The 19,119-nt window shown below is 43.0% G+C and overlaps 1 protein-coding gene across 1 annotated transcript in view; it reads right to left on the bottom strand.

Moving 5' to 3' along the window:
- Nucleotides 1-595: 595 nt before the first annotated feature.
- LOC117346261 (vomeronasal type-2 receptor 26-like) overlaps nucleotides 596-19,119 on the bottom strand; it is a 49,080-nt gene continuing 30,556 nt past the window's right edge. Inside the window, exons 3-6 of the mRNA XM_033915662.1 lie at nucleotides 14,728-15,627; nucleotides 7,240-7,467; nucleotides 4,221-4,347; nucleotides 596-1,491 (exon numbers count right to left, since the gene is read on the bottom strand). Of these exons, the coding sequence (XP_033771553.1) occupies nucleotides 596-1,491; nucleotides 4,221-4,347; nucleotides 7,240-7,467; nucleotides 14,728-15,627 (2,151 nt within the window). The remainder of the gene's footprint in view (nucleotides 1,492-4,220; nucleotides 4,348-7,239; nucleotides 7,468-14,727; nucleotides 15,628-19,119) is intronic.

Here is a 19,119-nt window from a genome sequence, read left to right as displayed (position 1 = left end):
ACGTAGAACAAAATCTTTTCCAGAGAAAGGAAAATGGTAAAACCAGAGGACATAATTTGAGGTTGAGGGGTGGTAGATTCAGGGGCAATGTTAGGAAATTCTACTTTATGGAGAGGGTAGTGGATGCCTGGAATGCGCTCCCGAGAGAGGTGGTGGAGAGTAAAACTGTGACTGAGTTCAAAGAAGCGTGGGATGAACACAGAAGATTTAGAATCAGAAAATAATATTAAATATTGAACTAGGCCAGTTACTGGGCAGACTTGCACGGTCTGTGTCTGTGTATGGCCGTTTGGTGGAGGAAGGGCAGGGGAGGGCTTCAATGGCTGGGAGGGTGTAGATGGGCTGGAGTAAGTCTTAACAGAGATTTTGGCAGTTGGAACCCAAGCACAGTACCGGGTAAAGCTTTGGATTCTTGCCCAGAAATAGCTAAGAAGAAAAAATTAATAAAATTAAATTAAAAAAAAAAAAATTTAAATTGAATCAGGTTGGGCAGACTGGATGGACCATTTGGGTCTTTATCTGCCGTCATCTACTATGTTACTATGTTACTATGTAAATGTGTGATAGCATTTAATGCAGTTTAGTAAAAGGGCACCTATATTTTTCTTAGGTCCTTCTTGTTGTTCCTTTCAGGTCTCAGCAGAATAATATAGCACTTAGGGAAAAAGATACAGCCCAACAGTCCAGTGCTGGAGGTCAGAATAGCAAATATCTCCACTGCCACCATGTACTTGCCCTTGGAACTCATGTATGTTGGGATGAAGGAGATCCAGACACTGCAGAAGACCAGAATGCTGAAGGTAATATTCTTGGCTTCATTGAAACTGTCAGGTAGATTTCTTGCTAGGAAAGCTATGATAAAGCTGATACCAGCCAGAAATCCCAGATAACCCAGAACACAGTAAAATGCAATTACTGACCCTTCATTACATTCAATTATTATTATTCCAATTTCTGATCTCATATTAAGAAATGCAAATGGGGGAGCAGTGTACAACCAGGCAAGACACAAAAAAGTTTGAATAAGAGAACCGGAAAGGACTATAGAATTAGAGACCCTGGAACCCATCCATTTATGGAGCTTGCTTCCTGGTTTGGCAGCTTGGAAGGCTGTGACTACAGTGATGGTTTTTGCCAGTACGGAGGAGAGAGCAATGGAGAAAGTGATCCCAAATGTAGTCTGTCTGAGGATGCAGGTGACATCCTCAGGATGCCCAATGAATAACAATGAGCAGAGGAAGCAGAGTTTGAGAGAAATGAGGAGAATATAGCTGATGTGTCGGTTGTTGGCTCTCACTATGGGAGTGTCTCTGTAATAAATAAAGATTCCCAAGATGACAGTAGTGATGAGAAAGAAGAACAAGCTCATGGAAGTTAAAGCAATCCCTAGAAGCTCTTCAAAAGACAAGAAAGTTATTATTTTTGGAATGCAGGTGTCTCTTTTCTGATTTGGCCATTGATCATCCGGGCATGTTGTACAGGTGTCCATATCTAAGAAAGAAAATTATCATCTCATTATCTCACATATATAATGAGGTCTATTTACTAAAGTGCACTTAAATATCATGAGTCCTATAATCTTCACAACTCAGCCAAGACAGAGTAGTCTAATTCACACTAACTGCATGGAGAGTAAAGAACTATGAACTGTATATTGAGTTAGCACCTCGTACTTTATCTCTAATGTCTGCAAATAACAGGGTTGCATGTTAGAGCAGGTTTTATATGCACTCATGCTACCCACAAGCAGATTTCACAGACCATTGCACAAAAAATGCAACCATTCCCCCAGTCTGAATCCTGACACCCCCTCCCCCATTCCACTGGTGAAGGCCTAACCCTTCTCTCACTCATACCCATCACCCAGCCTTTAATGGTGGTGTCCATGGGGAGTTAGGCAGAGGATATTTTTGTTGCATTTCAAGATCAAATTGAAAATAGTGGCTCTGATCCATGGTACTACAGTCTACCACAAAATGATGATACAACTTTAGTCCATAATTTGACCCCTAGAGATAGTTCTGAAAGGCTGATAAAGCAACATGAGCAATTGGGGATCATTATTGCCCCACTTGTAATGCATGAGAGACATCCATAATAAATGGTGGGGGTTGTGATTTAAGGCTTGGGTCTCTGGCCCTTCATCAGGTCAAATATATTAAGAGGAACAAATATCCCAAACCTTATTGGGATGGTGGCAAGGGTGGACAGGTGAGTGGTATAGAAATCTAGAATCATTTCAGGGGTGTGAAATCAAAACAACAGCACATTCCACCTTTCTTACATCTATCTTCAGACAGTTAGTTTATTCTTGGAATTTATTCTCAATAGTTCATCACCTTAATCCAAGACAGGTCCAAACAACTGTAAGCTGTGCACAATATGGCTGGCACTTCAATTCAGTTCTTGCAGTCATCCCTTTGGGTTTTAATTATTATTTTCTTTTTTAAATAGTTTCTCTTATTATAAACCATTTAGATATCTTCGATGGATGTATATCAAGAAACAAATAAACTTGAAACTTATGGAAAGTGTATTCAAGCAACCTGGTATAATGCTGCAAGCAGAGAACCGGTTAAGACAAGCCCACATCTCTCAGGAGGAGTCAAGTGGTAAAAGAACAGGAAATGAAGCCAAAAGCCTATCCACATTTGGAGAGGAGAAGCACAGCCCCCAAAGAAACCAGGTCATACAGCTACATGATTTTGTATTTGAATTTCTTGAAACTGAAATGCAGGAAGGGGTTCTCAGGGAAGACAAGACCAGAGAAACTGAAACAGATCACTGATACACTAGAAGATAAAATGGGTCAATTTGACAAACTGAACATTAGCAAAGTGCCTGGACTGGACAGTATACATCCCAGAGTGCTGACAGAATAGAAAAACGAACATGCAGAGTTATTGTTAGTAATTTGTCTTTAAAATCCAGCATTGTACTGGAAGACTGGAAGGTGCCCAATGTGATGCTAATTTTTTAAAAGGGTTCCAGAGGTGAAATGAGAAATTATAGACTGATTATTCTGATGTTGGTGCTAGGCAAATTGGTAGAAACTATTATAAAGAACAAAATGACAGAACTTGTACATAAGCATGGATTAATGATAGCAATCCAACATGGATTTAATCAAGAGAAATCTTGCCTCACCAATCTACTACATTTCTTTGAAGGGGCGAATGAACATGTGGATAAAGGTGAGCTCGTTTTTATTGTGCATCTAGTTTTTTGAACCTAACTTAGCTCACTTTTGTAAACAGGTCCCCATCAGTTTTACAGCAATGGAAGAAAATCTTTAGATTCTAAGCCCTCTTGGGACAGGGCAAGTTTTATTTCATTTTTTATTATTTTATTAAAAATGAATAAGCCACTCTATTCCAAAGTGATATACAAGTACAGTACCCAGAATGCCTACAAAATCTGAATATAAGTCCTAATAAGCTACCAATACAGAAGATGAGTTTTTAATGCATAATCTTAAAAAAAATTTTTATTTTGGTGATGGTGTGTCTCTAAATAATTTTCATAATACAAGGTAGATGCATTTTTTTTATTTAAGAGTATATCTGTGCTTAGAGTAAGCTAAGGGCCTCAGTTTTCATATAAAGATAGAAACCCAACAGAAGTTAAAGGCCTAATGGCCCATCCAGTCTGCTCATCTCCACCATCCATTATTTTATCTTCTCCATAAGAGACCCCACATGCCTACTCCATGCTATCTTGAATTCAGATACAGTCTTTATCTCCACCAGTTCCACTGGGAGGCCATTTCACGTTATCTACCACCCTTTCTAAAGAAGCATTTTCTAAAATTACTCTTGAGACTATCACCACTTAGCTTCATCCTTTCCCCTCTCTGTCTGGTATCCTACCCTATGATGTTTTGTTTTTAAAGAGATAAAGGGCAGTTCCTGTATTATCACCATGACTGGCCAGCTGGTGAGAAGAGAAGAATCTTATCAAGTATTTTGCCCTTTTTGTAAAGAAAAAAATAGTCCAACCCATCCTGTGTTCTCCCTTTTTTGTATCTGTATCCTATCAATTACTGCATTTCCTGCACCTTATCATATGTATGAAATTAAATGTCTGTCTGTGAGTTTGTACTTGACAACCCATATTTATTTAAATTTTTATTATGTGCAGAACTTAGATATCTATTAATCAGCATATAAAATTTTAATTAAACTTGAAAATTACACTTTTTGGAGATCTACATCTCTTACCAGTTTGGTTGGAGATCTCTCCCTCTGCACATGGAATACAGTCATAGCAGCAGATGGGTTTTCCTTCCTTGGTTAATTTCCTGTAACCAGGATGGCAACTTGGACTGCATCTGAACTGTGGAGGTTTCTGAAGAATGAGAAAGCATGTAATGTAGCGTCATTTAATAATGGATGGTTGTCTGAAATGGAATGTTCCTTTTATTTATTTTTAAATTGTTGTCATGTGTAACAGCATATTTCATAGCTTAGCAAAGTACTTTTAAAAATGCCCAAAAAGTGTTGATTCTTGACAGTGCATAGACAGATTAGGCCAGCTTCAGATCAGATCTAATCACTTTCATGGAGAAAAATGTATAAAAATGAATTAAGTTATATAATAATATTTAGAGCTTTCTAATTAAGTTATATAATAATATTTAGAGCTCACAAATCTAAGGATAGGTTATAGTAATCAGTAATGAAACATTCATAATACATCACATTAAAAACAAAAACTGTATAAGAAAATAGCCTATTAAAAAAGGAAGAACGGTCAACAAATAAATAAAACCCACAGCATCATGCCCCTCTCACATCCCAATTGCTTCCTGAAAAAGAACACCATCTCCTTTCTAAGTGGTGGAGTGGCCAAGTGGTTCAAGCAGCTGTCTCAGCACCCTGAGGTTGTGATTTCAATTCTCTCAGCAGCAATTAATGACTCTAGGAAAGTAGTTTAATACTTCATTTCACCAAGTACAAATTAGGTACCTGTCTAAAACATGTAAAACACTTTGGGGCTCATAATAAAAAAAACACATCTAAAAAGTGGCCTAAATGGGTACTTGGATGATTAAAAAGCCTGATCATCCAAGTACCCATAATCAAAGCTGGTTTTAGATGTATCTAAAACCAGCTTTGGCCTTTCCCCTGCCCCTAAATGCATAGAACGAAAAGAGGCATTTTTAGAGGAGGGGAAAGGGCGGGGGTGGGTGGGAGGTGGGCCAACCTATACCTAGGTATACAGCAGATATAACCAAAAGTTTAGGCAGGTTGCCTAGACGGCACTTATACGTTTTGACTTAGACCAAGTCAAACCAGGTATAAGTGCCGAAAAAGGGGCCGCTGCAGCTCAGTGGCCCCAGCAACATGCCTATCACTGCAAGAGAGATGGCTCATCTTCCTGCCACGATGGTGATTGCCCACCCTTCCTCTGAACCACAGCACTTTGGGGTGATCATCGTGGCAGGGCATCTCCCCTGCCAGCGATGCTCACCCCGAAGTGCCACGGTTCGGAGGGAGTGGGCAATCATCATTGTGGCAGGAGAGATAAGCCAACTCTCCTGCAGTAATGAGCTCTTACCTGTGACTCGAACTGGGCAGGAAAGAGCTCAAGCCCTCCTGCCTAGCGGCGGCACCCCAATGTTCACCAACATGATCGGGGCAAAAGGGAGCCCAAACCCTCTTGCCCTGTGACATCCTCCCCCTGAAGAAGATCATGACAAGATGGAGCCAACCAGGCCCATGTATCTAAGGCCCCACCCACAGGAGGGGCCTAAGGCTACTGGGCCTATTCTGGTTGGCCCAGGAACCTCAAGGCCCACCTGTGGGCGGGATTTGAGCGGCCTGGCCCAATCAGGCCCTAAGGCCAGCATTTCACTGGATGGCTGGCCTGCCGGACAGACAGGCTTGGCACACGTCAGTCCGGCCAATGATTTTAAGGTATGGGGGTTTGGGCTTGGAGGGATTGAGGGGTCAGATGGGTGGTCTTGTGGGTCAGCAGGGGGCTGATTGGGGGTTGGGGGTGAGTGGGTTGGTGTGCGTCAAGGGCAGGAGGGCCTGGGAACCCTCCTGCCTGTATCTTAGTGGGGGTGCGGGTACACCAGGGCAGGAGGGTTTGTGCTCCCTCCTGCCCAATCATAATCGGTGGCGAGGTTCCACGGGACAGGAAGGCTTGGGCTTCCTCCTGGCTCAATTATCATCAGTGGAGGGGGGTGTTGGGATCACTGGGTCAAGAGGGCTTGGGCTCCCTCTTGCCCCAATCTTAGTTGGAGATTTGTGGTACCACGGGGCAAAATGGCTTGGGCTCCCTCTTGCCCTGATCATAGTTGGGGGTTTGGAGTGTTGCAGGGCAAGAGGGCTTGGGCTCTCTCTTGCCCCAATCTTAGTCAGGGGTTCAGTGTGCTGTGGAGCAGGAGGGGTTGGGCTCTCTCCTGCCTGGGTCATTGTAGGGGGGTGTATTCTGTAACCGGTGTTCTTTTTGACAGACACCGGTTAAAGAATCCAGCTTTTAGGTGAAGAACTGGCTCCTCCTTTGCCTAAAAGCCCTTGCTTTGGGAGTTTTGGACTTAGATTTTTTTTAGATTGATTATATGGTGTAAGTTTATACGTAGTGGTGGTCTGGGCATTTAAACAGCTGAACGTAGAGGCAGGCCATTATCCTTTTGGATGTTTTTTTGACAATGGACATTTTCCCTGTTTCTACTTTCAATGTTTAAGGCCTTAGGCCAAAAGGGGACTTAGGGGGTCCATTTATCATGGCGCGGTAGGGGTTTAATGCACAGAATACCATGCGTTAAACCGCCTGACGCACTAGTTGCTAACACCTCCATTGACGAGGCATTAGTTTTTTCGCTTGCCACGGGGGTTAGTGCGTGATGAAATGTCCGAAGCGCTAACCCCCGTAGCGCACCTTGATAAAAGGAGCCCTTAGACTTTTGTTGAGTATGCTCCTCTTTGTAATCACAGAGAAAAAGCAATAAATGAAACCCCATCCCCTTTCTTTCTATCACAAATGAGCCAGGAGTTTGTTCCAAGTAAGTAGGCAGGCATGCCTGTAAGAGATAATTAGTGTCAATTAAGTCCAATTGACTAATTACTATATGTACACACCTGGGATCAGCACTCCAATTTAAGTGACCTTTACATAATATAGAAGCTAAAGTTTTGCCCATAAAGCCAAAATACTCCATTCTTTTTACCATTGTATGACAAGTTTCATGATACCTGTTTGGATCAGCACCTGTCATCACTTAAATCTGACCTGGGTGAATGATCTCTCCCAGACGATGGCCTTCTCATCAATGGTGAAATCCTGCCCTAGGGGAGCATAAGGGTTATAATGTCCAACAACTTTATATTTCAATGTTCTATCAGGAAGAACTATCAAATTCAAAATATTGTATCCAGTGGCGAGGTCTCCATTTTCATCCAGGTACATCTCTTCTCCCAGACCATTTTTAAAGTGGAGATTCCTCAGAAAATGATGGAGCTAAGAAGTGAGAGGTGCATTTTAAGTAGTGCCAGTTTAAACAGGTAATTCCAAGAATACACAAACATTTGTTTATAACTATAAGGAGAACTAATTTTAAAGCAATTTCTGGAGGTAAAGTAAACTCTATATCCTCCCACTGACAAATGGGCACAACCTTAAAATATGGACCAACTTGCTGAAGAAGCTTAGGAAAATTATTTTATAAGAGCCATATAAACTTCTCTGATTCTATTCTAGAAGTTCAGTATAGAGTACAGTATAAAAATCCAGTAAATAATGTAACTAGCCAGTGAATGGAGAGAAGGAAGGCACAAAGAAAAGAAACATACATTATCTTTTCAAGTCATTCTTCCAACTTCAATGACAGATCTACAGGAATTTGGGACTGAAAAAGCAAGGAGCACACCATTGCACTCATCTTAAGAACATAAGAACATAAGCATCGCCTCTGCCGAGTCAGACCATAGGTCCATCGTGCCCAGCAGTCCGCTCCCGCGGTGGCCCCCGAGGTCCGTGACCTGTAAGTGATCCTTTACTTAAGACATTTTTGTCCTGTATAGTACCCCTCTAACTATACCTTTCAGGAACTTGTCCAACCCCTTTTTGAAACCCAAAATCGTACTCTGCTCTACCACCTCCTCTGGAAGCGCATTCCAGATATCCACCACCCTCTGAATGAAGAAGAACTTCCTAGCATTTGTTCTGAATCTGTCTCCCTTCAATTTTCTTGAGTGCCTTCTCGTTTTTGTTTCCCCCACCAGTATAAAGAATCTGTCCCTCTCTACCTTCTCTATACCCTTTATGAACTTATAAGTTTCTATCATGTCCCCTCTAAGTCTCCATTTTTCCAGGGAAAAGAGCCCCAATTTCTCCAGCCTCTCAGCATATGAAAGGTTTTCCATGCCCTTTATCATTTTTGTTGCTCTTCACTGGACCCTCTCGAGTGTTGCCATATCCTTTTTAAGGTACGGTGATCAGTATTGAACACAGAATTCCAGATGCGGGCGCACCATCGCCCGATATAGCAGCAGGATAACTTTGGTTCTGGTAGTGATTCCTTTTTTGATAATGCCCAACATTCTGTTTGCCTTCTTTGAGGCCGCTGTACATTGCACCCATGGCTTCATTGTTTGGTCCACCAAAACCCCCAAGTCCCTTTCTAGGTTGCTCTTCCCCAATACCATCCCTCCCCTCCCCCCCCCATCATGTAGTTGTACATCAGGTTTCCTTTCCACATGTGCAAGACTTTGCATTTCTCTACATTGAAGCACATTTGCCATTTATTAGCCCATTGCTCAGATTGTTCAGGTCCCTTTGTAGTTCTTCACATTCCTCAACAGTTCTAACCCTACTGGAGAGTTTTGTGTCGTCCGCAAATTTTATAACTTCACACTTCGTCCCTGCTTCCAGGTCATTAATGAATATATTGAAAAGCAGTGGTCCCAGCACTGACCCCTGCGGGACACTGCTCGTGACTGCTTCCCAGTCAGAGTAGTATCCCCTTACTCCTACCCTCTGCATCCTGTCTCCTCAGAAGGCTATTGTTAATGAACTGCAGATACGCCAAGAGTGGCCCATTCCAAAGCTGGAGGTTTACCACCACTATACAGGAGACTGAAGGCTATTGAGTGAGATTTTTCTCATAGTCCTCAAGCAAGTCTGACATCAGTTCTGCCATATGTGTATTACAAAAACTAGTATACTGTTGTCTAATTTATAAATAGAAAATAAAATTCATTTTTCTGCTTAGTTGTTTGGTCATTTTATTGGTCCCAGGTTTCTGCCTTCCTCTGTCTTCTCTTAACTTTTGCCAGGGTCTCCATGTCCATCTGGCATTTCGTTTTTGTCCATGTCTATCATTCAGCTCCCCAGTGTCCCTGCCCCTATCTTCCTGCCATGTCAAGAATCTTTAAAACAGAAAAATGACTTGAAAGTGGCACTAAATGGCAGATATTTTTACTTGCATAAACATCAAAGTCTTCATTTATGAACCTCAGAATTCAGTTGTTTTATAATACAGATTGAATAAATGGGTTAAGAATGGCTTTGATTTTAGCTCCAGTGCTTGGAATTAGAGGTCTGCACGGGATCGGGTCTCGCGGGGATCCCGCGGGTTCCCTCCCGGCCCACGGGATTCCCACGGGGATGGCCCCCTGGCCCACAGAACTCCCACGGGGATTCCCCCGACCCACGGGACTCCCACAGGGACGCCCCCGACCCACGGGACTCCCACGGGGACGCCACCTGGCCCACGGGACTCCCATGGGGATGAAAACAGCCTACCTAAATTCTGGCGATGCAGGCATGCAGCTTACAAGTCTGGCGTCGCGGCAGGATATAGCCATACTGAGCAGTGAGCTCAGCACGAACACAGATGAAAGCCTTGCTTGCTGATTGGTCCGGCGGCTCGGCGGGGTGAGGCCGCCGGACCAATCAGCAAGCAAGGATTTCATCTGTGTACGTGCTGAGCTCACTACTCAGCATGGCTATTTCCTGCCGCGACGCCGGACTTGTAAGCTGCATGCCTGCATCGACAGAATTTAGGTAGGCTGTTTTCATCCCAGTGGGAGTCTTGTGCTCTATGGCTCTAAGTCTTCTTTAAGTCTTCTTACTGCAGAGTTGGTTCCATTCTCGGTAGGGGATGCCTCGTTAGGCTCACTGCTCAGGCACTGGGAACCCAGATTCGATCCTGTTCTGGGTGGAGGACATTTGTGGAGTGGGGTGGGGTGGGGTGGGGAGGGGGGCTAGTTTGCGCCATTGTGCAGGCTCACCACTCTGCCTCTGCCGGCAAAAGCACAGTCTGTCCCATTCTAGAGGGAGAAAACCTAGCAGGGACCAGGCTGCACCACAATACTGGCTTCTAGAAAGCACAATGGACTGGGGGGGGGGGTCTAGCAGTGTGTGGCACCATTTGGACCCATGCAGACTTGCACGGCCATTCAGATGCTGACCTGAGGTCCCTTTCCATCCAGCATCTGCCCCTCCCCCTCTTTCCATCCAGCATCTGCCCCTCTGTCTGATGCTTCTGCCCAGCATCTGATCTGTCTCCTCTCTTCCTCCTTTCTGTCCCCTCTGTCATCCCATCCATCATCCACCCTTCTTTCTCCCCCTTCCATCCAGCATCTGCCCATCTTTCCCCCCTTTCAGCCCAGCATCTGCTTCATTTCTCTTTCTCCCCTTCTATTCAGTGTCTGCTCCATCTTTCTCTTTCCTCCCTTCCATCCGTATCCTCCCCCTCTCCTCCTTTCCATTCAATGTCTTTCTCCCCTCTCCTTTTCTTTCCATCCATCATCTGTCTTTTTCTCTCTCCCCAGGCATTCCAGCTTGTCTTATCTTTCCCCTGTCATCCAGTGTGTCTAATCCCTCCCCATTTCTATCTACAGTCTGTCTCTTCTCACCTTCTACATCCAGTATCTACCCCTTCCCACCTGACACCTCAGCCGCCGCCAGACTGATGCAAAGCCTTCCCTCTGATGTCAACTCTGACTTCGGGGGAAGACTTCTGGGTCGGCTACATATGGCTTGCTGCAGGCTGCCTCCAACCCCTGCTGTTATCTGGACTCGAATGAAGTGGTGGAAGGGAGTGTATTTTTGGACACAGAAGTCATGAACTGGGGAGAGAGGAAAGGAGGGAAAGAGATGCTGAGAGGTGGGGGAGGGAATAGAAAGGGAGAATTGGGTGTGGGTGTGTCAATGAGCGGGAAAGAGAGATGGTTGTGTACACATGGCAAATGGAAGAAAGAGGAGAATTTTTGATCGTAGGGAGGAAGGTACAGAATATGATAGGGAAGAAAAAGATGAGAGTGAGAAATGTGGCAAGGGAACAATGGGGCAGATTGAAAGGGATGCAAGTGGGAGGAATATTGGACAGTGGTGAAGGGAATGGAGGGAGAGATATGGCATAGTGCTGGAGAGGGGTGATAGAAGGAGAAATGCTGGGCGTGGGGCTGGTGGGCAGGCACGAAAGATGAGAAAGATATAAATGCTGGACCATGGTAGGGGGAACCAATGGACGCAACAGAAGAATTTACAGAAGATGGGAAAGCGGAAAAAAGAAACTGGGACCAACTTTATGGAAAAATAAGTCTCCAGACAACAAAGGTAAAAAACGGAATTTATTGACTAAAATATGTTAGCTTTGGGAAATGTATATGGCAGATGTCTTTGTATTGTGTTCAAAAGAAAATGAAATGCATTTTTGGTTTTATTTCTACAGTGTTGAAGTACTTGCTGACCCTTGCTGTGACTGATGGGGATCCCCAAGCACCGCCAGCAGAGGACCTCCTCTAGAGATGGCCAGAACTCCCCTCCACCAAGCGCAGCAGTCGCTGGCAGCATCCATGAGCCACTGAGGTGCCAGCATCTGTGACTCAGGGACGCTACTGCTGCCTGCCAAGATTGGCAAAAGGGACCCCCGGCCAACTGCAAAGGAAGTCCTCAGCTGACAGTTTGTGGGTTCTCATCAGCTGAGTATTTATATTTTATATTTACATTAGAGGTTCTGGTAGAAACCCATTTACAAAGTATGTATTCTTCCCAATTAATATTTCCAAATTAGTAAAGTCTCTACCAGAGCCTTTAATTCAGTAGCATAATTAAATAAAATAACTATTTCTGAAGTTTATAGGGAAGGGTGGTGACGGAGGGGATTCCTTGCGGGGACGGGTGGGGACGGAGGGGATTCCTCGCGGGGACGGGTGGGGATGGAGGGGATTCCTCACAGGGACAGATGGGGATGGAGGGATTCCTCATGGGGACGGGTGGGGACGGGTGAGATTTCTCACGGGGATGGGTGTGGATGGGTGGGATTTTGGCGGGGAAGGGTGGTATTTCTGTCCCCGCGCAACTCTCTACTTGGAATGTAAGGACAGTGCCTCATGGATTCCTATGGTATTTGTCCCAGAAATATTACATTACTTTACATTAGTGATTTTTATTCCGCCATTACCTGCAGTTCAAGGCAGATTGAACAAGAGGTTATCTGGACATTTCCAGGAAAATTACAAAGTAGAGCGGGTTACGTCAGGGGAGATCTGGATATTGTATCAGGGTCATTACAAGATAGATAATTTAGTTAGAAGGTTGTAGGATCAAACATTTTATATTACATTTATTTTTGGTTTAATCATGAATTAATATGAATTTGACTGTTGGACAGACTGGATAGACTCTTTTGCAGTCATCTACTGTTATTATCAGGGACACAATCCAGAACCTTAGATACCTCAAACTCACAAAAATTGGCACTTGTGCATCTTACTTGTCAAAACCTCCAAGTGGTCACTGCATTCAGAATATAAATTGGCATGTTGGGTGGGATATAGGTGGGTTTAGACCTGCACCTATAATCAAATTTTTTCCAGGGTATCCTAGATAAAAATTAGATATTTTCAACTAGACCAATTTGATAATCTTCTAAGTGCCAAAAACATACCAAAATTGGCGGGACTAATTAATATTCCCACACACTCCACCAGTGATAACTAAATGCTTCCTAACACACAAACATGTGAAAATGAATCAGTACATATCTGTGTCTAGAACAGCAACACCTGGTATACGAAAACGTAGAGGTCTTAAGTAGCCAAGTAGATGGGATAGTGAACCATAGAGAGGAAAATACTTCATTCTTTTTACCATTGTATGACAAGTTTCATGATACCTGTTTGGAACAGAACCTGTCATCACTTAAATCTGACCTGGGTGAATGATCTTTCCCACACAATGGCCTTCTCATCAATGGTGAAATCCTGCCACTTTAACCAGTACATTTTTGGTGGAAAGTGCAAGGACACCAAAACCATCCAAAACCCTACTATACTACTGCCATATAAGTACCACCTGCAGCCAAAAGAACTGGTAGACAGGTGAGTATAATTGATTTGAGGAGAGTTTAGTGGGATCACTATAAATTATAAGTGGGTTGTGGTAAGATGTATATGTGGCACCCTTTATGTGAAGTTCACAGTAGTTCCTTCTAAGAATCCTCAATTCTCTGTTGGATTGTAACCCCTCCCATGTCCAAATAGTATAAATATGGAAGTTTCCAACTTGGACAATTTTTGTGGTCAATAATGAGGTATAAATTTGGTCATCCTGGTGAATTAGATGTCCAAGTACAGTCAAACCTCTGTTTGCGAGTAACGGACGAGCAAAGCACTCGAGCAAATCATGCCTTGCAAACTGAGCCTTGACTCAATTTGTGAGCCCCCGCGATAACCGGCATCGCCCCTGCCTGAGAACATTCCCCTGAGAACAAACTGGCATCCCCCACCCATCCAACACAAGTCCTTACCCCGATCTGGCACTGGCACGCAGCACCAATCCACAGGATATGCCGGTACTGGTGCTCGAAGATCTTGCCTCTTTCCTGGGCTAGGCCTTGAGCATCTGTGCATGCTCAAGGCCTTCTTAGAGAAAGTGGGATCCAGAAGGCCTTGAGCATGCACAAATGCTAAAGGCCCAGCCCAGGCAAGAGGCAGGATCTTTGGGCACTGGCACCGGAATGTCCTATGGGTTGGTGGTGCTTGCTGGTGCCAGATCAGGGTAAGGGCTTATATTTGGGTGGGTGGGGATGCCGGTTTACGTGTGGGGGGGTGTTTGTGAGTGGGGGCAATGCCAGATCTTGGGGGGTGGAAGTGTGCCAGTGGCCTTGGGGGTGAGAGAGGTGGTAGAGCAGCACCAGTGGCCTGGGGGAAACAAATCATGCGAGTTTCCCTTACTTCCTATGGGGTAACTCGCTTTGATATATGAGCACTTTGGTTTACGAGCATGCTTCTGGAATTAATTATGCTCATAAATCAAGGTTCCACTGTACTTGAATTTAAAAAATTGGATGTCAAGTAGTCTAACTTTCAAAAATGGTTGTTCTTCTACTTCCAATTTTTGATGTTCTACAGGAAATGTCCAAAGTGGGATTTAGAGGGCTATTTTGATAGGATGTCTATGTTGCACATAAAGTGCTGGATTCAATAATTGGTGCTTAAAAAATCATTGCTGAGTGTTATTCTATAAATGGTTCTTAGAGTCAGGATAAACTCAAACCAGAAAAAGAAACTCCACAGAAACTACAAATAGAAACACAAAATTTACCCATAAATCTCTCTTTCTAAGCCCCTTTCTTCGACGTGTAAAATTTAAGCTTGAAGATCTTAATTAATGCCAATTAGCCCCAAGATTTTCATTTTTTAGGGGGGTGCATTCCATTATTTTCTCAGGTGTGCAGGAGCTCTCAGGTGTTTAATAATGAAGGATCACCTTCACTGCTCTTGTGAAAGTCACCCTGTCATTCAGTGCTAAAGTGTACCATTCTTTTTCTTTTGAATGAATAATTCCTCTAACAAATGCTAAAGTTACCTTCCATGGTAAATAATTGAAAACCTCCCTATTTTCTCTAGTCCATGTGGTGCCATTTCCTGAGCCAGACATGATCATGTCATGCAGTGCATGTGCCACAGCATACACAGCATTGTATACACTGTAGCTGCTCCCAAATATTGTGCTGAAACAGTGAATGTAAGTAATATTTGTATTGGTAGAGTTGCAGTCTCTTCTGATCTTCTTTGAGCAACTGCTGTGACACAGATCCTTCCACCAACGTTTAGCATTGTGATCAATTGCCAGCCAGACAGGTTTCATCTCACGGATCAATTTTAAAAATTTTGGCATAACTTTCTTATATGGTTTGAATATAAAGAACTTGTTGCTTATTTGAAAGTGGTTTTCAATTATTTTTCTTATTTCTACCTCAGTTATGGTGATAAAAACCTGGCCCTTTCTCACATTTCTTTCAAGATCCAGTACATTATTTAGTAAAAAAACATCGTTTTTATAAAAGTAGTAAATGTTCACAGTAGATGATTGTTTAATTGCTCTATGAATTTTTTGGAATTCTAAATGTGTGATTCTTGTCTGGTGAGGAAAGGTTTGATATAATGCGATGCAGCCACCATTCCGTTCAATCCCTTCTTTCAGGATCTGGAGAGCTCTCATACTGCTTTCGTCATCGGTTGAAAAGATACTGACCCATTTCCAGCCAAAATACTTCAGTAGCTTGCCTATCCCAACAGAGAGATGCAACTCGGTGGGGACAGTCCGGTAAAAATAAGGATACTGAACAGGGTCACTCATATAAAGATTCTGTGAGATATAACTGACCTGTCAGTAAAATATAAAATAATGAATACTCTTATAATACTTTTCATCAGTCTGAGAGAACAGTTTATATCACATGGATCATAGAATTTAATAGCACATAGTTTGCAGGAGATGCTTGTGTTAAGGCTCCTGTTAGATTCTCCTTTACAAAATTGGGGGTCATTTTATAAAGGGATGTGTAGTGTACCTGGTATTGCATGCTCCCCCTTTGGGGAGATTTACCCTCTCTTTTACAAAGGTGCGATATGCTTTTTAGCATGCGCTAAACATGCGCTAAAACGCTTAGAGCTTAGTGATTTAAATATAGAATGCCTCATGTCAGGCCAACTCTCTTCCTCCCACCCTCCCCTCACAAATCCAGGTAAACTTCTAAGAGGGTGGTAAATAAATTATTTAACACTCTCTCAGGAGTGTCTCTGAATTCACAGAGATGCCAAGGATGAATCATTTATCACACCAATGAATGAGATTGAAGGCTACAGAGTATGAATCTAGAACAGGGGTGACCACACTTTTTGGGCTTGATCTATTAAAAATAAAATTTTTAAAAAACATAAAGCACACTGTACACTGAGAAAATGTCAATTATCTTTTATATTCCATGGGTTTACCAAGAGGTTAATGCTGATGACTTTATGCAATGTCACCTCAGCAATAACTATACAAAAATAGACAAATATACCCCTTCCCTTTTTACTAAACTGTGATAGAAGTTTTTAGCGCAGGGAGCTGCGTTGAATGCCTTGCACTGCTCTCGATGCTCTTAGGCTCCCTACGCTAAAAACCACTATTGCGGTTTACTAAAAGGGGGCTATAGTGCAAAATATAGGCAGCAGATATAAATTCTCAAAACTGACACATTTTGATCACTAAATTGAAAATAAAATAATTTTTCCTACCTTTGGTGATTTTATGAGTTTGAAACTTTATTCTTCTGACTGTGCATCCAATTTTTCTTCCCTTCTTTCAGCCTGCTGTATGTTTCTAGACCTCATTTCCTACACCAACCTTTTCTTCCTCTCTCCCTGCCCCTCCCCTTTCTTTCTTTCTGTCTCCCTGCCCCCCTTTCTTTCTGTCTGTCTTTCTCTCTCCATGCTCACCCTTTTTTCTGTCTCCCTGCCTGCTCCCAAGCCACTGCTGCCGCCATCAGGGAACAGGTCTCCAAACCACCACCACCCCAAGCTCTCCCTGATTCCCCACACAGAAGCATCAGACTGACCAGATTTCCTTTCCCCAACGTCATTTTTGAAGTTGGATAGGAAGTTCCGGGTCAGCTAGGCAGCGATTGGCTGACCCGGAACTTCCTCTTTGACATCAGAATTGACTTTGGGTGGGGGAAGTTGGTCGGCTCAGTGCTTCTGAGTCGGGAAGCATGTAGAACGTGAAGGCAATGTGATGGACTTGTGTTGCCTTTGCGATCTATTGGATGTAATAAAAATATATCTATGGAGTGCAACATTTAAAAATCACTTTTTAGTCTTATTTAATCATGTGAAAAATCACTATTCCATCATCACACATATATCCAAGCCTCCTCCAGATCGATCTATATCCTATCTGAATGATTTGTTAGTTAGTTATAGTTTGTCAGCAAATTGAATCATATATACATAGCAGCATCCTTATCCTGCTGCACTGTCACTTCCAGTTATGATGACATCATACCGGGAGTTCTTGAACCCGGTGCAGACATGGTGCAGCCATTTTTTGATGCAGGAAATGCGTTTTGGCGCCCCGATTGAAGGTATGTCATGTTGGTTTTATTTAACTTTTTGAAGAAGTGCAGGAGTCTAGTTTAATGACAAAAGTTTTATTTTTATATATTTTTGTTTTGGCTCTAGCTTGATCGGATACGTTACACCCTGAGGCAGCAAAATTGTGAAACGCTGGCTACCGTCGGTGTACCGATCAACAGATGATAAGTTGAAAGTTATTTCTCCTATCGTTCAGCACTAACAGCTCTGCTTAAGGTTTTTACTTTCTGGAGTGCAACGGAGGTTTTTTGCCCATGAGATTAACACCTAACCACCTGTTAACCACCTTTGTGGAGGTGGGAGGTTCCTAGTCTGAGGCATTTTCCTCCATTTTTTCACTGCACATTACATCCAAACCTAAGCTGTACTGTTCATGTTCCACCTGACATGCTATATTTTTCTTCTGAAAGTGTATTTTAAATATCTAGCATATGTGACACCCGGGGCCCATCATTTTTTGACACCCCCCATCTGTACAAAAAACCATGATTTTTAGTAACAAGTCACACGTCACACATGAGTACCTAGGAAAAGGCAGCATCTTACATACAGTAGTGAGCAGTACAACATCAATACACCCAATATAAAACTAAACAAGCCAGACTAGTACAGATCAATCCTACACCATCAATCCTAACAGAAAACCATGTCTTTCGAACACACAGAACACAAAAAAACACCTTCGCCTAGTATGGAATATGTCATCACAAACTAACCCCTCCCCCTTTTACAAAACTGTAGTGTGGATTTTAGCCACAGTGATAACAGCTCTGACGCTCATAGAATTTTGAGCATCAGAGCTGCTACCACCACGGCTGGCGCTAAAAAATGCTACACAGTATTGTAAAAAGGGGAATAAAATAGAAATACATAGACAAAGGTTAAATTGAACCAACAAGAAGCTGGACTCTGCATACAATGAAACACCACAGAAACAGTGACACATGTCTCCTAAAGCAATAAATAAATAGAAAATTTTTGTTCTACATTTGTCTGCTCTGGTTTCTGCTTTCCTCATCTTCTTGTTACTCTCTTCCTTCCATCCACTGTCTGACATCTCTCTGCCCCTATATGGCATCTTCTCTCCTTCTATGCCCCTTCTAGAAACTGTATGCCTCCCCCTTCCATCTCTCCTTTAACCCCCATTGGTCTGGCATCTCTATCCTCTCCTTCCCTCTCCACACCTCTCTTCTGAAATCCCTTTATTCCCTCATTTTCAATTTATTTTCTGCATCCATCTAGATTACTTTCTTACTACCCTCTCATCAATTTCCTTTTTTACTGTCTACCTACAGTTTGCCACCTCTTTCCTTCACCGCCTCCAGTATTTCCCTAACTCAATCCGTTTCCCCATCATGTGCCCTCCTTTTATTTATCCCCTCCTTCCATCATGTGCCCTCTTTCTCTACTCCTTCCTTCCAGCTAAAGAAGCACTGCCTGGGCTTTGCTCTCCCCAGTTATGTCTCTAGCAGGATCTATATTTCAAATCTGATAAATTCTAATGACAAAATAGAACTAAAATGATTTTTTTCTACCTTTTGTTGTCTATGGTTTCTGCTTTTATCTTCTTCTCACTCATTTCCTTCCAGCGTCTGCCCTGTCTTCAATCCAGCATATGCCCATTCCATCCACTGTCTGCCCCTTCTAGAAACTGTCTGTCTCCCCCTGCCGTCTCTCCTCTAGACCCCTCCCTTTGGACTGGCATCCATAATCTTCCCTCTATTCCCTCATGGTCTGG

The sequence above is a fragment of the Geotrypetes seraphini genome, chromosome 12 (assembly GCF_902459505.1).
Source record: "Geotrypetes seraphini chromosome 12, aGeoSer1.1, whole genome shotgun sequence".
Lineage (NCBI taxonomy): Eukaryota > Metazoa > Chordata > Amphibia > Gymnophiona > Dermophiidae > Geotrypetes > Geotrypetes seraphini.
The sequence above is the reverse complement of the archived record's forward strand: the minus strand, read 5'-3'. Positions and strand labels throughout refer to the sequence as shown.